Below are 27411 nucleotides of genomic sequence, written 5' to 3'. Positions count from 1 at the left end.
ATGCAATCCCTATCAAATTCCAATGACACTTTTCACAGAAATAGAAAAAAAATCCTAAAATTTGTGTGGAACCACAAAAGACCCCAAATAGCCAAAGCAATCTTAAGAAAGAAGAACAAAGCTGGAGGCATAATACTCCCTCATTTCAAACTACATTACAAAGTTGTAGTAGTTAGAACAGTGTGATATTGGCTTAAAAACACAGATCAGTGGGACAGAATAGAGAGCCCAGAAATGAACACACACATACACGGCCAATTTATGACAAAGGAGCGGGAATATACAACAGGAAAATAAAATTTCTTCAATAAATGGTGGTGGGGAAATTGGACAGCCACATGTAAAAGAATGAATCTTAGAGCCCTGTCTTACACCTCACACAAAAATTAACTCAAAATGGGTTAAACACTTGAACATAAACCTGAAACAAGAAAACTCCCAGATGAAAATATAGGCAGTAAACTCCTTGACGTTGGTCTTAGCAATGATATTGGATTTACACCAAAAGCAAAAGCAAAAATAAACATCTGGGACTACATCAAACTAAAAAGGTTCTGCGCAGCAAAGGAAACCATCAACAAAATGAAAAGGCAACCTACTGAGAGAAGATATTTACAAACATATGTCTCATAAGAAGCTAATATCCAAAGTATATAAAGAATTCATGGCAAAAAAAACCCCCCAAAACCCAAACAATCCAATTAAAAAATAGGCAGAAAATGTAAATAGACATTTTTCCAAAGAAGACAGAGGTGGCCAACAGGCACCTGAGAAGTTGCTCAGCATCACTCATCATCAGGAAAATGCAAATCAAAACCACAATGAGATATCATCTCACACCTGCCAGAATGGCTATTACCAAAAAAAGTCAAGAATTAAGTGTTGGTGAGGATGTGGGGGAAAGGGACCCCTCAGGCACTGTTGCTGGGAATGTAAATTGGTGCAGCCACGATGGGAAATGATATGGAGGTTCCTCAAAAACTTAAAACTAGAAGTGCCGTAAAATCCAGCAATTCCACTTCTGGGTAATTATCTAAAGAAAACAAAAACACTACCTAGAAAATATATCTGCACCCCCATATTCATTGCAGCATTCTTTACAGTAGCCAAGAGAAGGAAACACCTAAGTGTCCACAGATGGATGAATGGATAAAGAAATTACTATATGTGTATACAGTGGAATGTTATTCAGCCGTGAAAAAGGAAATCTTGCCATTTGCAACATGGATGGAACTTGAGGGCACGATGCTAAGTGAAATAAGGCAGACAAAGAAACACAAATACCATGTGGTCTCACTTATATGTGGAATCTTAAAAAAACAAACAAACCCACAAAAACAAAAAACAAAAAACCCTGATCTCGTTAGATACAGAGAACAGATAGGTGGTTGCCAAAGGGGTAGAAATGGGGGAGGGAGGTAAGAGGGGTCAGGTTGTCAAAAGGCACAAGCTTCCAGTTATAAAATAGCTCATGGGGATGTATAAGTCACATGGTGACTATAGTTAATAATACTGTCTATTGTTAAAAAAACAAAAACAATTGAACTGTTTTTTGTTTAAAAGATTTGCAAAGCTATACAGAGTTACCACGAACCTCACAGTTTCCCCTATTAACATCTTGCATTAGTGATATATTTGTTCCAATTAATGAACCAATACTGATACATTATTATTAACTAACTAAATAAACCACAGTTGACTAAGATTTTCTTCATTTTCCCCTAATGTCCTGTTTCTGCCGCAGGATCTTACTGGACATTTAGTTGTGCCGTCTCCTCAGGCTCCTCTTGGCTGTGAGCGTTTGTCACACTTTCTTAGCTTTTGATGCCCTTGGCAGTTTTAAGGGGCACTGCCAGGTGTGCTGCCGGATGTCCCTCTCCAGGAATTTTCCGGTGCTTTTCTCAGGGGTAGAGGTGGGAAACCCACAGAAGAGGAGTGCCCTTCCCACCACATCCTAATCTGGGTACTCTAACCGTCACTGCTGATGTTGACCTTGATCACCAAGGGGAGGTGTTTGCCAGGTGTCCCCCTGGGAGTCACCAGGCCCGGCCCACACCCTAGTGGGGACAGAAGACATTATGCCCCAGGGTCTCCCCCGACTTTGCCCAGCACCGTATCTGTCCCAGGAGTACAGCCCCTGCCCGAGCCCCCGACCCCTCCCTCCACCACCCCTCCCTGAGGGCCCTTGGGCCCATCCCAGGGCAGTAAACGCGCCCCAGCTCCCTCTCACCTCCACCCCCGCCCAGCTCGCAGGCCCAGTGGAGCGCCCCCTCCTCCTGGAGCACCGACCCCACCCACGCCCAGAGCACTGAGCCCGCAAGCTCCGCCCCTGAGTGCCGGCCCCGCCCCCCACGAGCTCTTCACCCCACCCCACCTTTCCTCCCCCCTTCCGGAACTTTCTATCCCCCAACCCCTATGAGTGGCCAGCAGGCGCTCCTCACCCTTCCACCCAACACCCCTCACACAGAAGGTCGCCCACCCACCTCCGCACATCTGGGGGACCCCCTCCCCCCGTGCTCCTCAGCCGTCCACACCCAGTGGCCCCCAGTCCTCCCACCTGAGCGGTTTCCTGCTGGTTTCCGGGAGGCCCCTTCCCCTGGTCTCATGGCCCTCTCCTCCCCCCGGACCCTGAGCCGGGAGCCCCTGGACAGCTCGGACCCTCACCCAGCTGGGCAGCTGGCAGAGGAGCTGTGGTGGCCGCCCTGTGAACAGCTGCCCTGTGACATCCGTCAGGCCCTTCCTTGTTCTCCCGCCTCCTGCCTGGAGGGCCCGGCAGGTCTGGGGACACTGTGGGAGGCGGGAGCATGGGGGTGGCCGAGGGGCCCACAGCTGCTGGTGGACGGAGGCAGGGGCTTCGGTGGACCTCAGCTCCTCCACCCCTAGCCCCCGACCTTGTGGGGGGCCCCTCCTGAGAGGCCCCTGCCAGAGGGCCACGCCACACTCCCTCTCAGGGTTGGCACTCACCGCCAGTCTTCCCGCTAGGGGTGGGTGTCGCTGTGGACGGTGGGTGGGGGCTGAGCTGGGTGGTGGGCTCCGTCCCCCTTGCTGGGCAGAGGCTGAGGGGCCACTTTTCCCCTCTGCTCGTGCACGTCCTGTCTCCCGGGCGCCGGCCACCGAGCAGCTGCCCCAGCCCCGGACACAGAGGCAGAGTGCAGCATGGACGTCATCCTGGTGGGCTCCAGCGAGCTGTCAGCCCCCCCTTCGCCCGAGCTCCACAGAGGTGAGGGCTCACCTGGGCACTGGACCCATCACTTAGGATGCCAACGCCAGGCCTGGGCATCATCTAAGCTTCCAGGTTTCTGGACTATTCACACCTAATTCAGATGTCTCCCCCCGCCCCCAAGCTTAGATATTTAACCTTCCAGGAAAGGTGGAGGGTTAAGGGAGGGGTGTCCTCCGGCCGCTGCGACTTCAGGGGATCAACTTGTGACACTCACTTCTGGTTGTGCTTGAGCTACAGATGGTGGAAGGAAGAAGGGTCCACTTCTTAACTTTCTTTTCCAGATCTGATTGCATATGAAGTCAAGGCCAACCAGCGAGCCATAGAAGGTGAGTGGTCGCAGAGGTGCCCACACCCAGGTAGAGGGGAGTGTCGGCCAGCTCCGGAGCCACCGCTGCAGCTCCACAGAGGTGTCCATCCAGCTGGCGCCCTGATGGCCACCCCCCCCCCCAGGCCCAAGCCCCCGCAGCTTCCCCGAAGGTGCACAGTTCAGGGTGTTGGCACAGTCACAGGGTTGTGCAGCCATTGCCACAATCTAACGTTGGGACATGTTCATTAGCTCCCAAAAAACCCCATTCCCGTGTCATTCCCTATTGCTTGTCCCCCCACCTTCCACGTTAGGTGACCACAAACTTACTTGTTTTCTCTATGGATTTGCCTATTCTGGAGGCCTTGCATTTCCATCTGCATTTAGGATCAGTTTGTCCATTTTTTACACACACCGAAAAGTCAGGTGGGATTTTGAGGGAAACGTGTAGATCAGTTTGGGGAGGCCCATCGTTTTGACAATATTCAGTCTCTGATCTATGAACACGGGACACTGTCCCGTTTATTTAGATCTTTCTTTCAACAGTGTTTTGAGGTTTTCGGTGTACCGGTCTTGCACTCCTTTTGTTAAATTTATTCCCAAGTTTGTCGCTCTCTTTGACGGTGTCGGGACACACGTTGCACTTTGGCTGTCCCCCTTAGACGTGTGCATCTGCTGCGGAAGCTTCCAGGTGCATGCACAGCACCCTCTGTTCGAGGGAGGGATGTGTGCTCCCTGCAAGGTAAGCAGGAGCCGAGGGGCGGCGTGGAGGCCTCGGCCGGAGCAGAGGACACTGCCCTGGTTTGTCCCTCTCCTAGGACAAGTTCCTGGACTTCTTCTTCCTGTATGACGAGGACGGTTACCAGTCCTACTGCTCCATCTGCTGCGCGGGAGAGACGCTGCTCATCTGCGAAAACCCCGACTGCACCCGGTGAGGCGAGGGGGGGAGGGCCAAGGGGCCTAGGAAATTTCCACCCTTCTGAGCCACGCATTCCAGAGCGGGGGGGGGGGGGGGGATTTTCCCCTAAAAGGATGACTTTCTCCAAAGCTTTTAATTTCCATCTTGAGTATTTCATTTGGTGTAGAGCCTTGACGTATGGCAGGTGGGGTGCCAGGAGATTTGTGTTCCCAATTTTTAATTTTATTATTGTTATTGCCAAGGCGTAGCTGCTCCCCCAGTCATTATGTAGGGAAGTCCTGGAAACTGCACCTTTAGGGGCTGCTGGTCACAGCGGGGGACGGGGGGAGACCAGCAGGGGCATGTTCCTTCCTCCTTGCTTGCCAACCTGAGCTCCATTGGTGGTCCCCGCCCCTTCCGACGTCCTCCGGGGCCATCTCTGCATTTACAGCTTCCCCCTCCCCAGCCTGCTCCCCAGTTGGGAGGCCTTAACTGTTTCCACGGGCTCCAGGGTTGGGGGGAGACAGGTGGCTTAGGGAGATCTTTGAAATCTGTCATTGCCCACAAACAGCTGCTATCTTCTGCAGATGCCTTGGTTCCTGTCCCTCTAGGTCCCTAAGAGGGACTGGTCCCCCTCCCTGATCCAGCCTCGCCTTCCCACTGTGCAGATGAACAGGGTCAACTTTGTCTTTCCACAGGAGCCCCACTGTGGCTTCCGTGGCCCACAGCTCACTCCAAAGCCAGGGGCAGGCTCTCGGCCTGCAGACGGCCCGTGGTTTCACTTGATGGCCGAAGCAATGTCATCTCAGTCCCTGTGGTTTTCTGTTTGACTCTAGGTGCTACTGTTTCGAGTGCGTGGATACCCTCGTGGGGCCGGGAACCTCGGGGAAGGTCCAGGCTGTGAGTAACTGGGTGTGCTTCCTGTGCCTGCCCTCACCCCAAAGCGGGCTGCTGCAGCGGCGCAGGAAGTGGCGGGAGCGGCTGAAGGCCTTCTACGACCAGGAGTCGGTAAGGGGACACTCAGAGGACAGCCCGCTGCCCGCTGGCACGGCCCGGTGGGCTCTCTCTTGTCTCTAGCTGCAGGGTGCTCACCTGCTCCGGCACATGGTGAAGTTAGGGGCTTTTAAGCAAATGTGCTTTTCTCTTTGACAGCAGGTGCCACAAGGTGGTCTGCTCCTTAATTGCTGTCAGGTGGTTTTGTTTGCTCGCGCCCCGGAATGAGGCGTTTGTAGCAGGTGGCAGGGGGCTCCGCAGAGCTGCAGCTCTCAGGCCAGCAGCGGGGAGCAGAAGCCTGGGCAGCCAGCAAGTCCAGGGCCTCTTGAGGGTCAAGGCCGGGAACCAGGAGCTAGGCAGGAGCTGGGGGCTCATCACAGTGGGATGAACTCTGTCCCCCAAAATCATGCCCACATCCTGACTCCTGGTACCTGAGAACATGACCTGTTTTAGAAAAAGGTCTTTGCAGATGTGATTGAGTTAAACATCTTGAGATGTGGTCTCCTGGATTAGGGTGGGCCCAGAATGCCATGGCTGGTGTCAGACAAGAGAAAGGAGAGGAGATTGGGGACACAAAGACACATAGGGGGAGGGTGGCCATGTGACAATGCGGGAGGGGTTGGAGCGATGACCTACAAGCCCAGGACCCAAGGACTGCCCGGTTGCAGCAAGAAGCTGGTGAGAAGCCTGGGACAGAGCCTCTCTGGGACCCAGCAGAGGGAACCAGCGCTGCTGACACGTGGACTTAGGATTTCCGGCCTGAATAAATTCGTGGCCACACAGTTTATTTCCATCCGCTGTGGTTGCCCTGGAAACTAGGCTGAGAGCTTGGCGAGGCATCAGTGGACAGCAGGGGCGCAGTGCCAGAACGGATTCTGGAGACTCCCACATGGCGTTGCTGGGTGCACCCACAGGGCGCACAGGCGGGGTGCCGTTCCACTGCCTCCCTGCCACGGGCTGGGAGCCTGTACATTTACGACAACCTTGGCAGGTGTCTTTATGGTGCTTTCCGGAGAGTAGGCGCATGCACCCCTTATAGAACCTTCTTCCGGGCCATCGAGGGGCAGGAACCGTCATCTCAGTGTGGAGTGAGCCATGCTTGCGAGTTGCAGTTTTGCTTTGAAAGAGAATGAAGTTATTCGGAAATGCCGTTCACGCCAGCCCAGCGCCAGGCACAGAGGGAAGCCGCTGTGTTCCCGCTGTGCAGCGGGGTGACATGCTGTGCGTCCCACAGAGTCTGTCAGGGCAGCCAGGCTCGCACCACGTGGCGCCTCCTGGGGGTAGGAGGCTCTGGGGGGGCTTGTTTCCCAAACGGATTATAGTCTCTCCTGGGTGTCTTGGAGGGGAAGGGCAGGCATCGTCCATGGGCCTTCCCACTCTTGGGTCCCCAGCATGGCTTCCTTGTGGCTGAGCATGGGGCACAGGCTCTTGGCACAGTAGGTCTCCGTCCAGTCCTTGGCCTGGGAAGGGCCTCCTGCTGGTAACTTTCAGGGGTGCTCGGTGGCTTGGGGCCACACCCAGAGCCCACACAGGGAGAGGAATGGGGGGAATCCCGCTGCTGCATGTATTCAGAACGCCCAGGTGAGAGCGTCTCCCTGAGAAATACCAAGGGCGTGCCCCCCATGGACTTGTCCTCCTTCCCGCTCAGGAAAGACCCCGCGCCTGCCTTTCCTTTTAGAGATGGCCTGGGCAGGTTCAGAGCAGGGGGCGGCCCAGGGGTGTGCAGGGTCTTCACCGCGGCCAGGGCTGGGCCAGCGCCTCAGCAGGGGTGTCCCAGGTGTCCCTCTGTTCACCGGGGAGATGCTCCTGCTGCCCAGAAAGCAGCCTCTGTGTGACTCACTGGCTCTGTTACCACGACATCCCAGAACATCGTCTATTTTTATTTTATTTTTTATGAATAGGAGAGTCCCCTGGAGATGTATAAGACTGTGCCTGTGTGGAAGAGAGAGCCAGTCCGGGTGCTGTCCCTTTTTGGAGACATCGGGAAAGGTGAGTGTAGTGACGTCCAGAGAACTCACTGGAAGACGCACTTGCCCAAACCTGGGCGGAGGGTGGGGTTTATACTGTTCCCAGTGTCCCACTTGCTGAGCATCTGGGGTGACTCCAGGCATCTGGGGCTGAGGGTCATTTGGGTGGGCAGGGGGAGAGGGTGCAGGAGCCCTGGAGCTCACCTTCAGAAGACATGCCTTGGAAAGAAAGTGCAGAAAGCAAGACAGCGGGTGTAAAGTCCCCTTAATGAGGGCTGTGCGGCCAGGCTCTCTGCCCACGGCCACCAAACACCAAAGCCGACTTCGGATACCACCACACACCGGGCCACCTTGTGGGGCCATCCCACCCCTCCCAGGGTTGCCCGCACCCTCACTCCTCGTGAGCTCTGCTGGTCACCTGCTGCCCTCCAGCCTTGCCCAGGTGTCCTGCCTCCCTGGACCCCAAGCTGACCCCCACCTGCTGGTGCCTTTGGAAATCATGGATTCTTCTGAGCTTTGCAGACATGAGGAGAATCCATGAAAATACCCCTTAGTCTCGTGCAGCATGTTCCTCGTGCCCTGTGCACTGGTCACTGCAGCCTCAGGCACCATGTCATGGACGAGGGGCCTGACATTCGCACAGCTAACAGCTTACAGAAGGGACCAGGAGTCAGGCCGCCCTGCCTTCATCTCCTCATGAGGGCGCATCCCCGAGTCCCATTTGTAAGGTCCTTTCTGGGCTCCTCTTCCTGTCCCCAGGCCACAGACTCTCCAAGGTCATAACGGGGCTCCAGCAGCCCACCCACTGTGTGACAAACCCTGGCTGGGTGACATCAGTGTGGATGCCACTGCCCGATGGATTTCCTAACCCAGAGTGTGAATCACCACCAGGAAGGCTGGCTTCACGACAAATCTCTCGACTTTCTCAGACCAATACTCAGACGAGTTTGCTTGCTTAGCTTATAATCAACACATACCTTCGTTGAGTCATTAGTTCCCCATCTCGGCATTAAAAAGATAAAGCTTGCTCCTCGGCAGCACCCACGTTTTCTGGTCAGCCGCCGGCCTTTGGTTTCCGTTGGGCTCAACATCAACGTGTCCTGTGCTCTTTTTCCCATCCAGAGCTGACCAGTTTGGGCTTTTTGGAAAATGTTTTTGGCTCAGGAAGACTGAGATATCTTCACGATGTTACCAATATAGTGAGGAGGGACGTAAGTACAGCGTGACCGGCCAGGCGCCAAGATGAAGCAGGTGTGCGCGGGGTCCCCGGGGGAGGGGGGCGCCCAGGTGCTGCGCAGCTCTGGCCCCGTCGGGGCTCACCTGAGGGCCTCACAGGAATGGGCACTGGTCCTCACAGTTGCTGGCACTTCGCCCTGCAGCAGGAGAGATGAGAGGGACATTTTTGTGGTCCCCACACTGGCCGCAGCCCAGAGCAGAGCGATCGGCCACACCTCCCATTCATCTTGTTGAAATCAATCCAGGGGCAGGTTCCACCACTAGTGAGGGTGCTGCCCAGAGAGGGGTTTAATCTACACCTCCCCTAAAACAAACAATGGCTGATTGAAAACACCTTCCAAACACTTCCACCAAGAAATGTCCTGGCTCCCCCTAAAGCTATTTCCTGCAGTCCTGAATGGTGGTCATGCAGGAAGTGCTCCCAGATGACTCAGTGGCACCCTGAGCTTGGCCTCAAGCTCCTCACAGCACCTGGAAAAAGGGCCAGAAGCCTCCTCTGGTTGGCTCAGGGCCCGAGGACGCTGGCCTCTCGCTTGCCCCAGTGCTGGGTCACAGCTTCTCCCACCAGGAAAGGGCACAGCCTCACTGTTAGTGTCCATCCAGCCAGGAGCCGCTGGCTGTTTTTTCAGGGAACCCTCTTGTATTTTCCTGCTACACAAAAAACCCACATGAATCCCAGGAGTCAGTGTGCCTACCTTCCTAGGGGTGGATCTGCAGGGTGACACCTGGCACAGGAATGACTTGGGTTCCCAGGGACCTGCGGAGGGCCAGCCTCTCCTTGAACAATGAGAGCCAGCCCTGAGTGCTCCCAGGCCCATGGTGCCTGAGAAAGACATGGGTGGGTCTGATCTGGTGGCTTCACTGCCCACCTGAGTGGTGCCACAGTCAGCACACAGGAGCCTGCTGCTAGGACAGGCCCATCTGCACGTGTCCTCCCATGTCCTGCAGGTGGAAAGCTGGGGCCCATTCGACCTTGTGTATGGCTGCACGCCTCCCCTCGGCCAGGCCTGTGACCGCCCTCCCGGTAAGAGAGCCCCCGTGCCCCAATACCTGGGCCCTCTCATTCCTGCACCCCATGACCCACTAACCCACCACAGGGAGGGCAGGAATTGCAAATTGCCTGCATTTATAAAAACAGCTTTATTGAGGGACCACTGACACCCATAAAATGTCCATATTCATTGAGTACAATGTGGTGTCTTCTGACATCTGTCCCCTGTGGAGCTGTTGACACATCCTAGAGAGTGGACTTTATCTATCACCAAGGCCCCTGTGCCCTCTGACCCTGCTCCTTCCACCTGCCAGCCCTGCCACATTTTAACTGCCTCTGTCCCTTAACACCAGCACACCGGGTTCTGCACCTTGGGTGACAGTGAGCCTTGGGCCCTGAGGCTCAGTTGCTGTTGGGGAGACAGAACTATCCTGGAAAGAGTGAGCGCCGGGGCCCAAGCTGGCCACATGGAGCCTGGTCCTTCCTTGGTCTCTCCCCAACTGGAGCCCCTCAGCCATGCCCTTGCACCCCACGTCCCTGCACCAGGCAGAGCCACATGCACTGGACGGTCCTCGCAGGGTGGTTCCTGTTCCAGTTCCACCGCGTCCTACAGTACTCGAGGCCCCAGCCCGGCAGCCCACAGCCCTTCTTCTGGATGTTCGTGGACAACCTGGTGTTGACCAAGGACGACTGTGCCGTAGCCACACGCTTCCTGGAGGTGCGTGCAGGGCACAGGCTCCAGATGCCAGCCCGGCTGGGCCTCCCCAGGGAGCACTCGGCCTTCATCAGGGAGGTGGTTTAGAGTCTGACCCCTGAGACCCCAGTTTTCAGAGTTTGCAGGGACTGTGAGGGTCACCTTGTGCCACTAGAGCATGGACCCTTCATGGTGGCCTCAGAGGGTGTCCCCTTACATGCTACACTCAGGATATAGCACCGGCCCGCTCTCCATCTGTGCACATGTACACATGCACACACGCCACTGTACACAGTACACGCAAGTGCACACACCACACACGTAATCACACACCCTCACACACACTCTCTCGAGCACTGACAACCGTGTTTTCTCTCTCCCTGTATCTGAATCCTGACCCTTAGAGTAGCCAGGACTCAGTGACAACCCGCCCAGGGCTGACCCAAGTCCCTCCCAACACCCGCTCCTTAGACACAGCCCTGCCCCTGGTCGAGCCTGGTGTCCACTCTCACAGGATGACCCCCCACACACACACATCCAAACTTAAGGCAAACTGTTTCCTTGCCACCTTACCCCATCTGTCCCCATCTCCTCGTCCTGAATTTCCGGGTCACCTCTCCCTTCTGAGGCTCCCCTCCCAGTGGTGGAAGGTCTGTCCTGCCTCCCACTCTCTCCTCCCTCATCCCTCGAGTGCCTTTTAGGGAGACAGTGACCCCAGGACCAGGCAGCCACTTGGGTCCTGAGAAGGGCCGTGAAGCGAAGGTACTGCTCTCGGGTCCCTGAGACAAACACCCCGTGGCTCAAAGACCACAGACTCTTTATCTGAGGGACACCACCCAGTGCCCGAGCGGCAGGAAGTCCTGGGCCATGTGACCCGTGGGAGCAAAAATCAACCAGTTAAAAGTTTTGAAATAATAGCTTGGCTTTTTTTTTTTTCTCATAAGGGATTTATTTTTAAAAAGATGTGATGTGAAACAGTGTGGATTGGGGGACACAGTCAGTCTGGGGAGGCTATTGACTGAACTCTGAGGGCCACACATGGTTCCTAGAGTGGGTGAGGCCTGTGGGCACCGCAGGGAACAGAGGTTACTGTCCAGGTCACCCTGACCCACAGCTGATGTCTCCACCCCAGACAGACCCTGTGACCATCCGGGACATCGGCGGCAGGGCCGTCCGGAACGCCGTGCGTGTGTGGAGCAACATCCCGGCCGTGAGGAGGTATTTCCTACGCTCGACTCCTCCGGGAGCAATGAGGGACCTTGGCCATGTCCAGCAGCTCTCTGCCCAGCTCAGGGGCTATGTCTGGTGGGCCTTCGAGGCAACCCCCAAAATTCTGGGCACGCTCGAGGTCAGGGACATCCCTTCCACTGTGGGGACCTTCTCCTAGCTGTTGCACTGGTGCTTGTGAGGTTCTCACTTCGGGACTCTGCAGGGCTTCCCTGCATCCAAAGAAAAAAGTCCAAACCCCCAGCCACCCGCCACACAGCCACGTGTGCCATGGGCCTGGTGCCCGTCCCCAGCCTCAGGGAGCACAGCCCGCCCCACACAGACCCAAATACTCACCCCCTCACTCACCCACTCACTGACACAACCTCACACTCACATAGACAATGCACACTCTCACGCCCACACCCACACTCACACACTCTCACACCCACTCACTGACACACGCACACAAGCCCACACTCACACCACCCACCCACGATGCACCGGCCGTACAGAACTCCTCTCGCTGGACACCGGGCCTCAGGCCTTCACGCACACCCATCCTCGGACACCGGGCCTCAGGCCTTCACGCACACCCATCCTCAGACACCGGGCCTCAGGCCTTCACGCACACCCATCCTTGGCCGCCGGCCCCCCTCCCGATTGTTTCTGCTCATGATCGTTCTCTGTGCTCAACCCCCCGACCCTCCTCCCCACATGCTCAGCCCCCGGTCCTGTCAACCCTGCTCCCCAGGCAGACTTTCTGCTTCGGGGACACCTGCTCTGACGGTCTCATCAGACACTGTGCCCCTGCCCTCAGCTCACATCCCCGCCAGGTGCAGCCCCATGTGACCCAGGCTGCCGCATCTTCAGGGACAGCTGGGTCCTGTCTCCTCCCCACAGTGGCCTCCACCCGCCCCATCCCAGCGTCTGCCCCTCTCCAGGCCTACACCCTGGATGAGTTTTAGGTGCAGCTAAAGAGAGGCAGCTTCCCGGGGTGTGTTCTCCCTGAAGCCCGGCCAGCCGTTCCCTGGGTGGCTGCTTACATGTGCTACTCGCCCTGCCCTGCCGGTCAGCTTTCCCCTCCCCCACATCGTTCCCAGAAATTGCTGGAAGCAGCATCTTTGAAGGGCGGTTTAGCATCAGGCTCCTGCTGTCTGAATAGTGAGGAGAGAGGCCCAGCCTCACTGAAAGTGACCTCATCCTGCAGAGATGAAGGGCAGCAGCCGCTGGGCCGCCATGGCCACCCCTCTGCCAGCCGAGCGGCCGGGGGTGTGGTACAGGGAATGCCAGGAGGAGCCCTGCCTGTTCCTGGGGCCTCGTTCCGGGCCCTCCAAAGTAAACCAAAGGCGCTCCCTGACTGCAGTGGGGGCCCGGGGGCATGGGGCGGAAGTGCCGGGCGCCGCGTTCATGAAGCTTTCAGGTCCACGGGTTGCATCAAATTGCAAGTTTGCTCTCTGCACCCACCTGCCACAGGACCCCTGGGAACATGCTCAGGTTTCTCTGTCTTGGATATGACATAATTCCTTGGGAATGACATTCAATTCGGTTTGACCTACCTTTAGCCCACGCCCTGTCCTACCCCTCCTTCTCCTGGGGTCTCTCCAGGACGGTTTCCTCTCACTGAAGGGGGGACCCGCCCAGGTGGGCCAGGATCTGTCCTTGGGACCCTCTCCCCTCCACCATCCTGCCTGCACCTCACAGGACCGAGGGAGGCTGGAGGTGCAAGGCCATCTCGTCCCCTGGTGCTCAAGACATGCAGGCTGGACCCGGTGTTTACCTGCGAGACCTCTGAAAAATCTGGAGAGCCTGGCACCAGCCAGCTCCCCCCACTGTCCTCCTCGGTGGGGGGGAGGGCATGGTGCTCCCTTGGTGACGAGCCTCCTCTCTCCTCCTCTCTCCTCCGCAGCCGGCACTCGGCCCTGGTGCCCCAGGAGGAGCTCTCCCTGCTGGCTCAGGACAGGCGGAGAGCGAAGGCCCCCGCCCCGGGCCCCGCCGCCCTGGTCAAGAGCTGTTTTCTCCCCCTGAGAGAGTACTTCAAGTATTTTCAACAGAACTCGCTTCCTCTTCATAAGTGAGTCATTTATACCACACAAAAAAAGAAAAAAAGACTTTTCTTAGAACAAAGATAACTTTCCTGAGATTGTCTCCGTTTTCCTCTTTAAATTATTATTTTACTTGCTTGACTTTGGATTTCCCACAATTGCCTCAGACCTATCTGTCCTGGGGGAGTGGAAGTGCAGCCCTTCCAGTGCCCTTCTGAGGGAGGGGGTGAAGCGCCCCGCGTCTGGCTGGACGGCATCCTGAAGTTCACGTGCCCGGTGTGCTGCTGAAAATGTGTGTGTGCCCTTTGAGAAGTTAAATACACTCACGGTGCGAGACATTGGTCATGTTTGGTGTTTGGTGTACAAGCGCGGCCTGTGTGTCATGCTGTGGGTCTCGGGGGTGTGGGGGAGATGCAAGCCTGACGTGTTGCATCAGCGCCGGCTGCCCTTGGCCACACACACACATGCAGGAAGTGACGCTGTCATGTGACGGCCATTCACTGCGAGGGCTGAAACCATTCACCCTGACGACGGCCACACAGGACGCCCCAAACCTCTGCAAAGTGTAGGATGTTGAGCTTGGTGAGTGAAGGGAGGAGGGGCGGAGGAGACAGATGCACAGAGGCGTGACCCTGTAGACTTCCCGTTCCCGCGGGGCTCCCAGGAGGGCGAACCCTGGAGAGCTTCGACTCGAGCCCGATTCCAGTCACACGGGGTGAATCCCAAAGGGATCTTTCCAGATTAGCCCGAAACCCAGGGCTGAGGTCGTTAAACACTCAGCATGTCCCGGGCATGATGCTGGAGCTCAGGGGCCCTCGGGACCAGCGCCAGAGCTGTTAGTGGGATGTAAGGCGCTTTGTGGAAGAAAGGTTGGGTTAAAATGGGATCTTTTGAAAATTAAAAAATATAAATCTTTAAGTAGATGAGACATTTAATGGTTAATTTTCTCTGTTGGCTGGGTCAGGGTGCCCAGACATTTGTTCAAGCATTATTCTGGATGTTCCTGTGCAGGTGTTTTTTGGGTGAGATTAACATTTAAATTGGTGGACTTGGGGTAAAGCAGACAGACCACCCTCCATAGTGTGGGTGGGTTCTATGGTCAGAATGTGTGTTCCCCCCTCCAAATTCATATGTCAAAGTCCTAATTCCTGCCCGGCCAGCATGGCTCAGCAGTTGAGCATGGACCTAGGATCCAGGAGATCGCAGTTCGATTCCTGGCCGGGCAGGAGGCAAGGCCTTTGGAGCTGACTCCGAACCCTGACCTCCCACTTACAGCCTCCAGAGCCGTGAGGAATACAATTCTGTTGCTTACAAGCCACCCCGTGTGTGGTGCTCTGTTACAGCAGCCTAAGGGGACCAAGACAGTGGGCCTCATCCAAGCCGCTGGCAGCTTGACCGGAACAGAGGCCACCACCTCTGCGCGAGGAGTCCTGCACAACACCTGTGGCTCCAGTTAACAATTCTTCTTGGGGTCTCTGCTGGCCACGCACCCTGCAGATTTGGGATTTATCACGCTTCCCTCCGTAACCACAAGCCACTTCCTTGAAATAAGTTTTCTCTCTATGTATATTAGTCTGTTGCTTTTGTTTCTCCGGAGCCCTGTCAGACATAGTCTTCACTGAGTCAATGTGAACCTTCTCTTACTGCTGGACAGGAGGATATCTTGGGCTCTGACGTCGCAGGTCCTATGTCCAGGGGCTAATTTAGCAAGAGCTGTAATGAAACTGAGGCCACGGCAGCCCCAGAAACACAGTGGGGATGCGGAGATAGGAGCATCCAGACAGACAAGACCTTCCTGGACAGCCAAGCTCTGAATCCAAGCTGCCTGCAAAAACCTGTGCTTGTGGCAGCAACTGACGGGACAGAGCATGGTGACAGCTGTGCCCTGGAGGGCCAACTCCAGGCTGCTTCCTCTCCAGTTGACTGACATCATGGGACCCAGCCTAGTCAGTGTCCACTTGCCATCAGACCACTCCCAAGCAGGCCCAGAGCCACTCAGAAGAGCTTTCTGCATTCAGTTCTCTTCCAAACATCTGGAGATTTCCCCTCTAAGTATTTAAATTCCATCCATAGAGCCCCTTTCTGGGACCCTCTGTGGTTGGCTTGAATAATGACCCCCAAATGATGTCCCTGTCCTAATTCCTGGAACCTGTGAATGTCACTTCACATGGCAAAAAAGAGCTTGGCCCGGCTGGGCGTGGCTCAGCGGTTGACCATCAACCTAGGATCCAGGAGATCGCGGTTTGATTCCCGGCCGGGGCACGTGCCCGGGTTGCAGGCTTGATTCCCAGTTGGAAGCCTGCAGGAGACAGCCCATCAACGATGCCTCTCTCATCATTGATGTTTCTCTCTCTCTCCCCCTCTCCTTTCCTCTCTCTGAAATCAACAAAAAGATATTTAAAAAGAAAAAAAGAGAGCTTGGCTGATGCGATGGAATCAAGATGGGGAGATTGTCCTGGACTATCCATGTGGGCCCTAAGTGTGATCACTGGGGTCCTTGTGGGGGACAGAGCGAGATGACCTCGTGGAGGGGAGGAGGCCATGCCGTGGAGGCAGAGAGGGGGGAGCACTGAGTGCACACTTCAGGCTCCCAGAACTCTGAGAGGATGTATTTCCGTCATTTTGAGCCACCAAGTTTGCGGTCATTACTCACGGCATCCACAGGTACCCTAAGAGAACACATGAGCTTCCTGGGACCAGGGATCAGTCAAGCTCTGAGCATCAACTGATTCCTGAGATGTTACAGGCACCTAGCTGTGGGGACCCCAGGGCAACTGCTGTGGGGCAGCTGAGGGGGAGCCTGCGTCTCCAGCATCAGGGTGCAGCTTCTTGCTTCCACATCTGCGCCCAGAGTTTCAAGTCCCTGGCACGAATACAACTCCTCCTGGGTGCCCAGGTTGGCCCAGGTGTTCCTCCAGGGGGGTTCTCTCTCCACACCCCCTCTGCGGTCTGTTTTTCCGTTTGTCTTGAAACTCTGGTTGTAACCCATGCTCTCACTCCGCTGCTTTATAAGGAACACCTCATAGCTCTCCTCGCTTCGCCAATGGGAAAGCACAGGCGTCACGTAACTGCCTGAGGTCACACACCTCCGGAACCATAGAGCTGGGAGAAGCCAGCATGCACTTCTAAGGCTGAGGTTTCTGGGGTGGTCTTGGCCCCACTCTTGGGGGCGCCCCTCCCTCCATGGCCCCAGTTCCCCTGGATGTCCGCTTCCAGCCCAGCTGTACTCCAGGCCACTTCACTGCTGGCTCAGTGAATAGTGTATTCCCCACCCCCCAGGCCCCACTATTGGGTGAACCTGGCAGCAACAGTACTAGGCTTTCTGGGTCTTGGGGGGGGGGGCTGCCCAGGAAACAAAGCTTGGCCCCTCCCTCACTAGCCTCAGCTCCTCCCGGCTCTGCCTGTCCACCCCTTCAAGCCGACTCTCCTGCCTCCCACCTGCCCGGGGCAGTGCGTGGGCTGCAGTGAAGGACAACTTCCTTTCCTAGCTGCACAAGGGGGGTTCCCTCTCTCCCAAGAGCCGCTCCTCTCCAACGCCCCTGAGACTGCCTGTGGGGTCCACCCCTCCCCACTCGGCATCCCTGAGGTCTGGCAGAGCAGGGATTCCGTGGGAGCGAGAGAATAAAGCCACAGCCTATCAGTGCACCCTGTCCAATCAGAAGGCATCCCCGGATTTGGGAGCGGGCTGGGCCACCAGGTGGGGGAGGTGGGGCACACCCAGTCGGGCCCTGCGGCCTCACCTGTGGGCGATCTTGAGGCTGGACCTCTCCAAACTCTGTCTTCCTCTGACAGCTACTCCAGCCCAGGGGGAGAAGAAACATAGCCACGAAAGTCACATCTCCTCCAGCTCCACTGGGGTTGATAAGGCGCCCCAGGTGCCCTCCCCCCGCCCCCTCCCTCCCGCAGTGTACCCCGCTACTTTTGTTCAAGCTGTGGCATTGGACAGAATTGGCTTTCTGGCTCCAGGAATGGTGGGGGGGCGTTATGAGACTGCCCCCCACCCCCCCACTTGGTTTATGCACACGCTCTGCTCTCCTAGCCAAATCTAATCTTTCCTTCCTGCCCTTGTCTACCGTCCCCTGTCCCCATTCAGATTGTCTCCCTGGACACATGAAAAGCGCCCTGGCCCCACTCTCCGCGGCTGGGAGGGAGGGGGCCCCAGCTTGGCCTCTTTGAATGCTCCACACCAGTCTCCCAGCCTGACCCAGACGGGTGGAGCCCGGGGCTTGAGACCGCAAGTCCCCCGCCCTCCCGGCAGCCCTGGCCCCCAGCTCGGCCAGTCCCCTGACAGCTCATGTCCCACGTCCCAGTCCATCCCTTCTCCCCCTTGTCTCGTTTGCTCTTGTCCCCACAGGAATGCTAACTTCCACGGGGCAGAGATTCCGTCTTCTTAAAAGCTTTTATCCTGGGTCCCACGGGCCACGGGGCCGGCAGCAGTTGCGCACTCAGTCTTTGTTGGGTGAAGGACAGCCTGCGGAAGGCGGCTGGGGTCAGGGGAGCCCCCCCCGCCCCGCCCTGACCTTCCACCGGCCCCACCCCCACCCCCGGGCGAGCCTCTGCCTCTGAATCAGCCGGGGCGTCAGGACACACCCCTCCCGCCCGCTCCACGCGGACTGGGGCCTCCGGGCCTGAGCTGGGTGCCTTGGACCCCAGGCCCTTCCCGGAGGCCTCTTGGGGAGGGCCTCCAATGCCCTCGGTGCCCCACCTCCCTCATCTCACCGGCATCTGCCTGGCCGGTGCGGGCAGAGGGTGGGGAGCCCTGCCCGGGCGGGCAGAGGGCTGGGCGCGGTGGGGGAAGGAGGCAGAAGGCGCGGTCACCGCGCGCCGCTCGGCGGAGCCTCCCAGGCCGGGGAACGGCGTCGGGGCTGCGCGCTCGGCGGAGCGCAGGTGCCGGCGGCGGGCTGCCGAGAGCCTTCAGTATGCAACTATGTTGCGACAGGCGGCCCGGGACCCGCACGGGGTCCGACAGCAGAGCTGGGAGGCAGGGCGGGAAAAGCTGGGGCTGGGCTGGACGGCGGAGCCTGCCTGCCTGCCTCCCCTCTGTCCTTCCGCTCATGCGTTCCTTCCTTCCTTCCTTCCTTCATTCTTTCATTCATTCTTTCGTCCGCTCGCTCCAGAACAGATGTGGGGCTCTCACTTCGCCTAAGAGCTGGAGGTACCGAGGGAGGAGGGAGGGAGGGAAGGAGCCGGGCAGGGACACTTGGGCCGAAGGGGCGGTCTGCGCGACATTGCGGGGCATCACCTAGCCGCCCAAGGCCCCTCCATCCGGGCGAGCCCTCCCACAGCGCCCCTAGCCGCCCTTCTCCCGGGCACCATGCTCTCCCCCACTTCCCGGGCACCGACAGCACCCCGTGCGGTCCTGTGCCCATCGGGGCGCAATTTGCGCGGGTCCAAAGAGGGCTTAACCTTCTGGAGCGAGTGGCGGAGGTTTCGTTAGGAGGAGCCGGCCGCCCGGTGGCAGGACCCGAGCGGGGGCGGGGGCGGGACGGGGGCGGGGCGGGGCGGGACGGGGGCGGGGCGGGGGCCGGCCCAGCCCCAATCAGCCCGCCGGCCGCCGCACTCGCGGTCGTCACTCTGGACAGTGCTGAGTTCCTTCCGCGCCAGGCGTCTTGCGCTCCGAGTTGTTCTGCGCCCTGAAGGCTCCTGCGCCCTGAGGTCGCCCGCACCCCGAGGTCTTCGCTTCCACCATGAGGCTGAGAAGGTGAGGGGCTGTCGGTCGGGCGTGACGGGAGCCGGGGAAGAAGCGGAGGCACCACCGCAGGGCGCTGGGTGCCGGGGAGGGACCCATCCCGTGCGCCCTGGAGGCCGCGGCCGGGGACCCGCTCACTTGGCTGCCCAGCCGCGGGATCCGCGCGAAGCGTGGGCGGCCTCGCGCGGGGCCGGCGGGCGCGGTTACCTGCTGGCCGGTGGCATCCGCCCGGGGAGGACCGGGCGTCGCGACCCGCGGCCGCGCGTGGGAGTGCTGGGGGGCGGGGTCCTTGGGAAGGGAAGGGAAAGGAGAGCGCGCACTTCCTCTCCCCCACTCCTTCCCACTCCCCTCCCCCGCTCCCAGACGATTGCCAGACGTGGAAGAATGGGGGATGTGATATCTCCCGAACCCTCGGGTGCCCGCTCCCTCCCACACACCAGGGATTTCCCCTCCGCCATTAGCGGAGCCAAAAGGAAAGGTGGAGCTGCTGGGGTCCAGCCGTCACTCCTGGCCTCCGGAAGCCTGCGGGTGAACAGCTTTGAGCCTAGCTTTTTGCCAAAACGCCACCTTCAGGGCACGTTGTAGGGTTAACGACCTTGATAAACTGGTGAGGCACCTGGTCCCCAGGTTTTCCACCCACACAGCCCCAAGGCCTTCCCACACCTGGGTCCTGCAGCCCAGTCTCCCCAGTTAGAAATGTAGGTAGTTTTAGACAGTTCTGTTTCCTCAAAAGAAAAAAAAGTACTAGAATGTCAGCCACCAACCACCCTCACCTGGGGATCATGGCCCTGTCTGTGCCTTCTCTCCTCTCTGACCCAAGGAGGGTGGGCTGGGGCAAGAGGCAGGGTGGTGACAGGGTGCAGGCCGGGATGGTGGGCCTGGGGAAGTGATAGCAGGGATCAGAAGACCTCCCAGGGAGGGAGTACAGAGGACCAGGGCACACTGTACCCTGCTGGAGCCCAGAGCATGTGCCCAGGTGCCCCAAAGAGGCCCTGACAGGCGCACTCAGGAGCCCTGGACCCAGAGCACAGCCAAGGCGCCTCAGGAGCACCCGCTGGGTGGCCTCCATGGGAGAGAAATGGGGGCCACAGAGGAGTTTTCATAGCTTTGTATTTTAGAAGGCTGCTCTGGCTCAGGGAAAGATGTTTGGAGGAGTCAGGACTGGAGACAGGTTATCACAGCTGTCCCCACAAACAGGAATGGTGACCTCACCAGGGACAGTGAGAGAGGACAGGCCCACCTGCAGGCTGTGGCCTCTGTGGGGTGTGGGGGAGCCCCCGGTGGCAAGGGACATGTCTTTATGCAGAATCAAATGAGAGCTGTCAGGGATGAGGTGGGGTCTCTGTCCAGAACAAAGGGCACAGGACATCCTGGGAGGCCAGCAGGAGGGGTTGGCTAGGCTAAAGGGTGCCAGGACTCTCAAAAGTCTGGAAGTTTTCCCCCTGGCAGCTCAGCTGCCCAGCAGGTGGGAGGAGCCTCCCAGTTTGGTTTCAGAATGAGTTAGTTCCCCAGAGGGTTGTCCTGCAGCTCACCCACTGCCATTGGGCATCTTAGATCTTCTCTTTCTCCCCCAATTAAATGCAGCTCTTGCTATAAATACTCTGAAAGTGTTTCTTTCTGATTTCAATTTCTTGGAATCTGTCCCTGCATGCCTAGGGAACCAAGGAGTCGAAAGCTGTGGCCTTGGGAGTGTCTTCCACTACCCTTTATCACACTCTCATCAGTGTTTTGGGGGGTTGTTAATACAGGAGCTGGCTGGTTGGGGGGGATGCTGGCCCCCCCCAGACTTGCTGTTCTGGGCAGGGAGGTGGGTGAACCCTGCTGCAGGGGCCTCGCCTGTGGGCTGGCTGTCAGTGGATGTGTCCACTTTCCTGCGATGGGTGTAGTCCCCTCCTGCCCACGAGAAGCAGCCTTCACCTTCTGGGAGGAGTGGGACTCACCTGCCTTTCTGGTTCCTTTCCAGTGCCGGCCTGCTCCTACTGCTGCTCAGCGGCCTGCAAGCTGGTGAGTCCCAGAGCCCTCGTGGTCCGGAGGCCAGTTCCAGGCCCCCCAGTGTGGAGAGTGGGACCAGGAGGTGCAGGTGTCAGCAGGGGCCCTGACACGGCCCTTCATGTTTTTCCAGGGACCCCTGTGAGAAAGCTGGGCTCCAAGGCCGGGTAATGTGTGGGGTCCAAGGCCACAAAGGGGACGCTTGTCCAGACACAGTAGTTCTTGTTTTATCATGGGATAGGTGTAGGTGGAGCACACTTCCTCCCTTGTGTGTCAGTCCCCTGCTTTCCAGATGAGCTGGGAGCTTCCTTATTTCCTTCACCCCAGTCAGGTTCCAGAAGAGCAAGGAACAGGGATGCAGGCTGCAGCGGAGACCGAAGCCCTGCTGAGCCTTTCAGCTCAGAGGGTGCAGGGCAGGGCACCCAGCCACTTTTCCTGCAGGCGTCCAAGTGTCTAAACTGATGGTAAAGCCAGTCTGGACATACCACATGGGCCTTTCTTGGCACAGGACGAGCAGCATTATAAAGCTGTTGTTGAGAAACTGATGTTTTCTTTCAAATGTCTACATTTTTACAAAACCTTTCCCATTTGAATTCATTATAAACTCCCAACAGAATCCCGCTTGGTCCCGGTGCCCACCCCAGCTTCTCCCAGCGCTGGCCTCTTACAGAGTGACAGGAAATCAACATTAGACAGCACATCACAGGAGCAGACCGCAAATTCTGAACTTTCAAACCGTTGCATTCCTACGTGTATCTTATGGATACATCCCTTGTCTCCTGAAATGAGTCAGAATTAGTGTTTGAGACGTGTGTCCCCCCCCCCCCCCCCCCGTGAGTAATTTTGCAGGCTAGGAGTCAGCTTCAGAAAACAAATGTTGTACGTTTTGAATCACCACAGATGCTGAAGAGAAAGAAGTCAGAGCCATAGTGGGCAGCGACGTCAAGCTCAGCTGCATTCACACCGAAGAAAGAAGTTTTGATTTAAATGAACTTCACGTTTATTGGCAAATTAGCGTTCCTGGTAACAACAAGCCAAAAACTGTGACTTTCTACCTAGCCGGGAACAGCTCCGTGGGCCATGCCAATAACCAGTACCAGGACCGGGCCGAGATGTCACTGGACGGCATGAAGCAGGGCGACTTCTCTCTGCATCTGCACAACATCACCCCCCAGGATGAGCAGAAGTTCAACTGCCTGGTGTTCAGGAACCTCGAGCGGGTTCTGGAGGTTATGGTCTCGCTGCACGTGGCAGGTAAGAGCGAGGATGCTGACGGCCGACTTCATCGCAGCCTCCAGCCTGGAGCGAGCATAAACGAGCCCGCTTATCTGGCTCATTCACCTTTTTCTTCCCAGGGAGAAAATCCCAGTCTCAGCAGCCTTCTCCTTACCTGTGCAGGAAGCTGAGTTGGCTGAAACATCATTCAGCTTGTAAGAAAGTTTTGCGTAACCCCAAGCTCCCTGTTTCACAGAGATTCTCCTAATCTTGGTGTCCTTGCCTTGAACTTGCCAGCTCAACTCCAAGTAGATTTTTTAAAATAAAATCAGGAAGGAGTGCTCTCAGGCAGTGTTGAGGTCAGAATTTAGGAGGGAAATTAAAAATCAATCAAGATGCTCAGGGCGCTGTTTAGTTCAGGGATGGACTGTATTCATTTCCGATGACTGCAAGCTCTCCATGTCACTAGATGCAAATGAGACAGCCTCTTTGGAGCAGGGAGTGGGTGCCAGTCACTGCCCCCAGGCTCCAGCTCCCCTACTGGGGCTGGAGAGAGTGACTCTTGGGCAGAACAGGGCCAATGCCCACTGCCCAGACCACAGCCCTGGTCCTGCCTCTCCACCAGGGTCAGGGGCACAACAGGCCACCTCCCCTCTAACCTGGCCCTGGGCACTGGGTACCCCTCCATTTCTGACTTTCAGAACCTGGCATCCCTCACCTCCCGTTTTTCTCCCCTGCAGCAAACTACAGCATGCCCGTGGTCAGCACCCCTAGCAGCACCCCCGAGGACAAGGAGCTCACTTTCACGTGCACGTCCACGGATGGCTATCCCAGGCCAAACGTGTACTGGATCAATAAGACGGACAACAGCCTGCTGGACGAGGCCCTGCAGAATAACACCGTCTCCCTAAACGCGCGGGGTTTGTATGACGTGGTCAGTGTCCTGAGGATCCGGCAGACCCCCAACGTGAACGTTGGCTGCTGCATCGAGAATGTGCTTCTACACCAGAACCTGACTGTCAGCACCCAGCAAAAGCCAGGTAAGGTCCCCCGGGGTCTGCATGCTGGCCCCAACCCAAGGTTGTGGGCCCAGGGTGATGGGAGATCCTCCCAGGCAGAAGACAAAGTCCCTACGAGGTGACCCAGCCGTGGCATCAGAAAGGTGATTGTAAGGGAGGGAAGAGTCAGATCCGTGGTGACGGAGTCACGGGGCAGGGCACTGAGTGCACAGAGCTTCACCTTCGCTCATGGGGCCAGTTGGGTGACCCATTTCATATAAGGGACGGAAGCTCTGAAAGGCTGTGTAACACAAGAGAAGCCCCAGGACTAGGCAGCGACACCTTCAGGATTGAAGGCCACACCCACACAGCCCCCACCGAGCTCCTTGCCTTTGGACGTGTGCCCCCTGAGAAGGCTGGGCCCCCCATATTAGGGGCTCCAGCTGGGCCTGGCTGCTGGTCCGAGGCCTCCCCATGGAAGGGGTGCAGACGAGTGACTCCTTCGTAAAGGCCCCAGGCTCTCTCCGCCTGTGTCCCTGTCACCAGTGTTGAGATGAGGGGTGGAAGGGGGAGATGCACCTGGGCCAAGCCTGCTGCAGGAAAGGAGTGCCGGTCGTGACCTGTGGGCCTCGGGGCACAGTGGGAAGGGCTCCTTACTCCGGGCTTACAGGAATCCACAGTGGGGACCGCAGAGCGCAGGCCGTGGGCCTGCACAGGTCACAGCTGTGCCGCAGGCCCTGACCGACAGTGTGGGTGAAGCATGAACACATGCTGAGTGAAAGCAGCCAGTCCCGAGACGTCACGCGGTGCACGTTCCCCTCCATGTGAAACGCGGGGAATGGGCAGATCCTCAGACAGAGTAGGTCAGAGGTTGTCCGGGCTTCGGGGGGCAGTGAGGAGTAACTGCTGACGGCCGTGGGCTTTCTTTTGGGTGACAAAGCAGTCCTGGGATTAGGTAATGGTGGGGACTGCGCTGCATCGGGAATGCAGCGAGCGCCACTGAATCGTTCGCTTTCCAACGGTTAGTTTCACGTCACGTAAACGTCACCTTCACCTTTTTTTAAAAGTCAGCAATAAAGGTAGAAAAAGATTAAATTAAGTTCGATGTAAAAAGCCAGGGAGAACCTGTGCTTCCCGCCACGGCCCTCTCCAGGACCTTTGGACAGGCTGGGGCTGCCCGGGCAGGTGGGGAGGAGTGACGCCTGGAGAACAAAGCCCTTCTCTCCATCAGCTTTACGTTTCAAAAATTACAACAGGATGTCAGGGGAGTGCTGTGGAATTAATACTCCCTGCAGTGCTTCAAGTACTGCAGAAAAGACCCTTGTCCTGTAAGTCTCAGTCCTTTCCCTCTTTCCTTGTAGAAACGTTCACAGGCAACCACAGAGAAACCCCAGGTGACACCCACACGGGCACATCCACGGCCGTGGCGGCTGGGGTCACGCTACTGCTGATCGTGGCCGTGGCCATGGCCATGGCTGCAGGCTGGTGGTGCAGGAGCCGGTGTCCTCGCTGGGGCTACGCAGGTACCAGGCGGGGCGGGGCGCTCATGTAGAAGGTTGGCGATTATTTGGTGGGAGTCACCGTTGTTGCTTTTCTCAAGGTGTTTAAAAACTCTGCAAAGAGCTGGCTTCATTTTGAGTGCAGTTTCAGTGGTGTTAACATCCTGAGCGGGCACAGCTCCGCCAAAGCTCCCACACGTGGATTGGAAGCCCGAGGTCTGCGGCGCCACGGTCCTGACACTGTCTCCCGGGGGGGGGGGGGGGGGGGACGGACGATGGACTCTGTCCGGATCCAAAGGTCAGGACGGAGTTCATGTCTGTGGAAGCCGAGCTGCCCATCGGCCAGGCCTCAGAGGGTGCCCTGAGTCGGGGCACGAAGCACCTTGCTGTGGCCCTCACGCTTACCTCTTACAAAGCACCTGCTCTGAAAGCAGGTGGCCTGAGGGGCACTGCCCTGGGGAGTCTGTTCCTGGCCCCAGCGCTCGGGCCACCGGGGTCTTTAGACCGACCCCTTCCCACCCTCCGCTGCACACACTGAGCGTTTCTGTTTTGTTCCAACAGGTACCCAGGCTTCGAGGCCAGAGCTGGAGTTCACCGGTGAGTTTGCCAAGGGGCTCGGGGAGAAAGCGTGCAGGTCACATGGGCCCAGGAGGCTTGGCAGCCTCTCCTCGGTGTTTGCCGCTTGGCACAGGCAATACTTGGTGACCAGAATATAGGTGCCCCCATTTTCAGAGACACTGCAACCCCACAGTGAAGGCATTTTCCACCGGCCCCCTTCGGCACATAGTCCTGCCCCCGTGGCCACTTGCTGACGTCGGGTTACGGAATTCCCCTCGTGTACACAGCAGGGACAGTAAGCAGGATGGGGGCCCCCGGCACCTCCACGGAGCTTCCATTCTCCATCCTCACTGCCTCTGACTACACACACACACACCCCCCGTCCCCACAGGCGGCTTGAGCGAGTTCAGACACTGAGTCCTTCCTAATTGAACAGTTTTCTGGTGTTTACTGGGAGAGCTAAACACCCCATAGTCCCGGGAGCAAAGGTTGATGTCACTCCCATCCCAATTTAGGTAAAATATTCACCAGCAGTCTCCAGTCCCCCACCAGCAGGTGCCTCAGGCTGTGAGTAGCTTTTGCAGTCAGGCCACTTGACACCTTAGGCAAATAACGGCACCTATCGGAGCCCCATCTCTCCACCTACGGTGCCCAGAGCACCCACCATGAGTGGGCCCAGGTGCCCAGAGCACCCACCATGAGTGGACCCACCTGTTACCCAGGCGAGCCTGGGTCACGTCAGCTGACTCTGGCTGCCAGAGATGCTCTCCCGGGGCCCACGCAAACCAATTCCAGATAACCCTGGAACACAACTAACTAAAAGCACAGGGCCTGCCCACCTGAGACCACTGAAGCGTGCCGGTCCCGGGCAGCTGTTCTGAACCCCTTAGCTTCACCTTCACCATCCTGAGTCCCAACAAAATCTCTTTGCCTCCAAAATGAAAAAGCAGGCACAGTATTTCACATTCCTCTCCATTCTCTTTCCTTCCAAGACCACGTTTGACGAGAGCTCACTCTCGGGACATGGACAAGGCTTCTGTGAGGTGCCACCTAGAGGGACATCGGGCGGCTGCTGGAGAACTGACTCCGGCAGGCTGGTGGCGAAGGGGAACCATCAGCCTGCACCATTGATGAGGGGCCTCATGGACTCGAGGCCTCTCTGGCCTTGGAGGGGACACGCAGGGGTTTCCCCTGGAAAGGCTGCGCTCGCCCCCACGAGTAGGCGCCCCAGCTTCACTGCCAAACAGCAGAAAGGGACCTCAAGACGGCTCCTTCCCGCCACCAGCCCCCGAGAGTCCTCAGAGCTCTTCTCGGCGTCCCAGATGCATGCCGTGGGCGAGGGGTCCCGAGAGTGACAGGACGAGCGCCTGTGAAGGTAGAAGAGTGAAGGTGGCCACTGTCTTCTGGGATGGCCTCTGCGGGGTGGAGGCCGAAGGAGGGTGTTTGTAGGGGCTCCTGAGATTGCATGGTCAACCCTCAAAGACCCCAGGAGTCGCTTTCCTCTGGGATACTCACTGGGAAGAAAACTCCACCTCGGCTGTTGTGACAAGCCGCTGCCCGCCTGTAAAAGCACTACAGAATTTCACGGGACGTGGCTCTGCGGCAGGAGACACGGCTTGGGGGGGGCGGCGGACACGCATTTCCAGTGGACACGGGCTTGGACATGTGATCAGCAAAGGCCTCCAGAGTGGGGCTGTGACGTGGACAGAGCGGGCTGGGCAGCCCCCTGCCTCCCGTGGCCTCGTGCTCGGGCTCCCCTGAGAACCTGCGCAGTCTGATGGAGACCCCGACTCCCACGCCAGGCTCCTCGGGGCCCCCCAGCCTCCCAGGTGATGGGAGACGGGCAGTGGTCCTGGCCTCCCCGGCAGTTTCCCTGTTGTTCCCTGGAATGAATCTTGCAGTTCAG

At 57.6% G+C, this 27411-nt stretch overlaps 2 protein-coding genes across 2 annotated transcripts; both read left to right on the top strand.

Moving 5' to 3' along the window:
• Nucleotides 1-2604: 2604 nt before the first annotated feature.
• Nucleotides 2605-13590, top strand: DNMT3L (DNA methyltransferase 3 like). The gene is made up of 12 exons (XM_016213483.2): nucleotides 2605-2719; nucleotides 3131-3220; nucleotides 3505-3549; nucleotides 4190-4269; nucleotides 4346-4458; nucleotides 5262-5433; nucleotides 7320-7407; nucleotides 8508-8596; nucleotides 9570-9645; nucleotides 10191-10330; nucleotides 11439-11524; nucleotides 13422-13590. Exons 1-12 carry the CDS (start codon nucleotides 2605-2607, stop codon nucleotides 13588-13590), a joined length of 1263 nt encoding a protein of 420 aa, XP_016068969.2.
• Nucleotides 13591-19244: 5654 nt separating this feature from the next.
• ICOSLG (inducible T cell costimulator ligand) lies at nucleotides 19245-26860 on the top strand. The gene is made up of 7 exons (XM_087817839.1): nucleotides 19245-19258; nucleotides 21210-21250; nucleotides 22136-22489; nucleotides 23191-23479; nucleotides 24796-24971; nucleotides 25509-25575; nucleotides 26791-26860. Exons 1-7 carry the CDS (start codon nucleotides 19245-19247, stop codon nucleotides 26858-26860), a joined length of 1011 nt encoding a protein of 336 aa, XP_087673965.1.
• Nucleotides 26861-27411: the final 551 nt, after the last annotated feature.

Source organism: Miniopterus natalensis, chromosome 6, assembly GCF_054644295.1.
Source record: "Miniopterus natalensis isolate mMinNat1 chromosome 6, mMinNat1.hap1, whole genome shotgun sequence".
Classification (NCBI taxonomy): Eukaryota; Metazoa; Chordata; class Mammalia; order Chiroptera; family Miniopteridae; genus Miniopterus; species Miniopterus natalensis.
The sequence above is the reverse complement of the archived record's forward strand: the minus strand, read 5'-3'. Positions and strand labels throughout refer to the sequence as shown.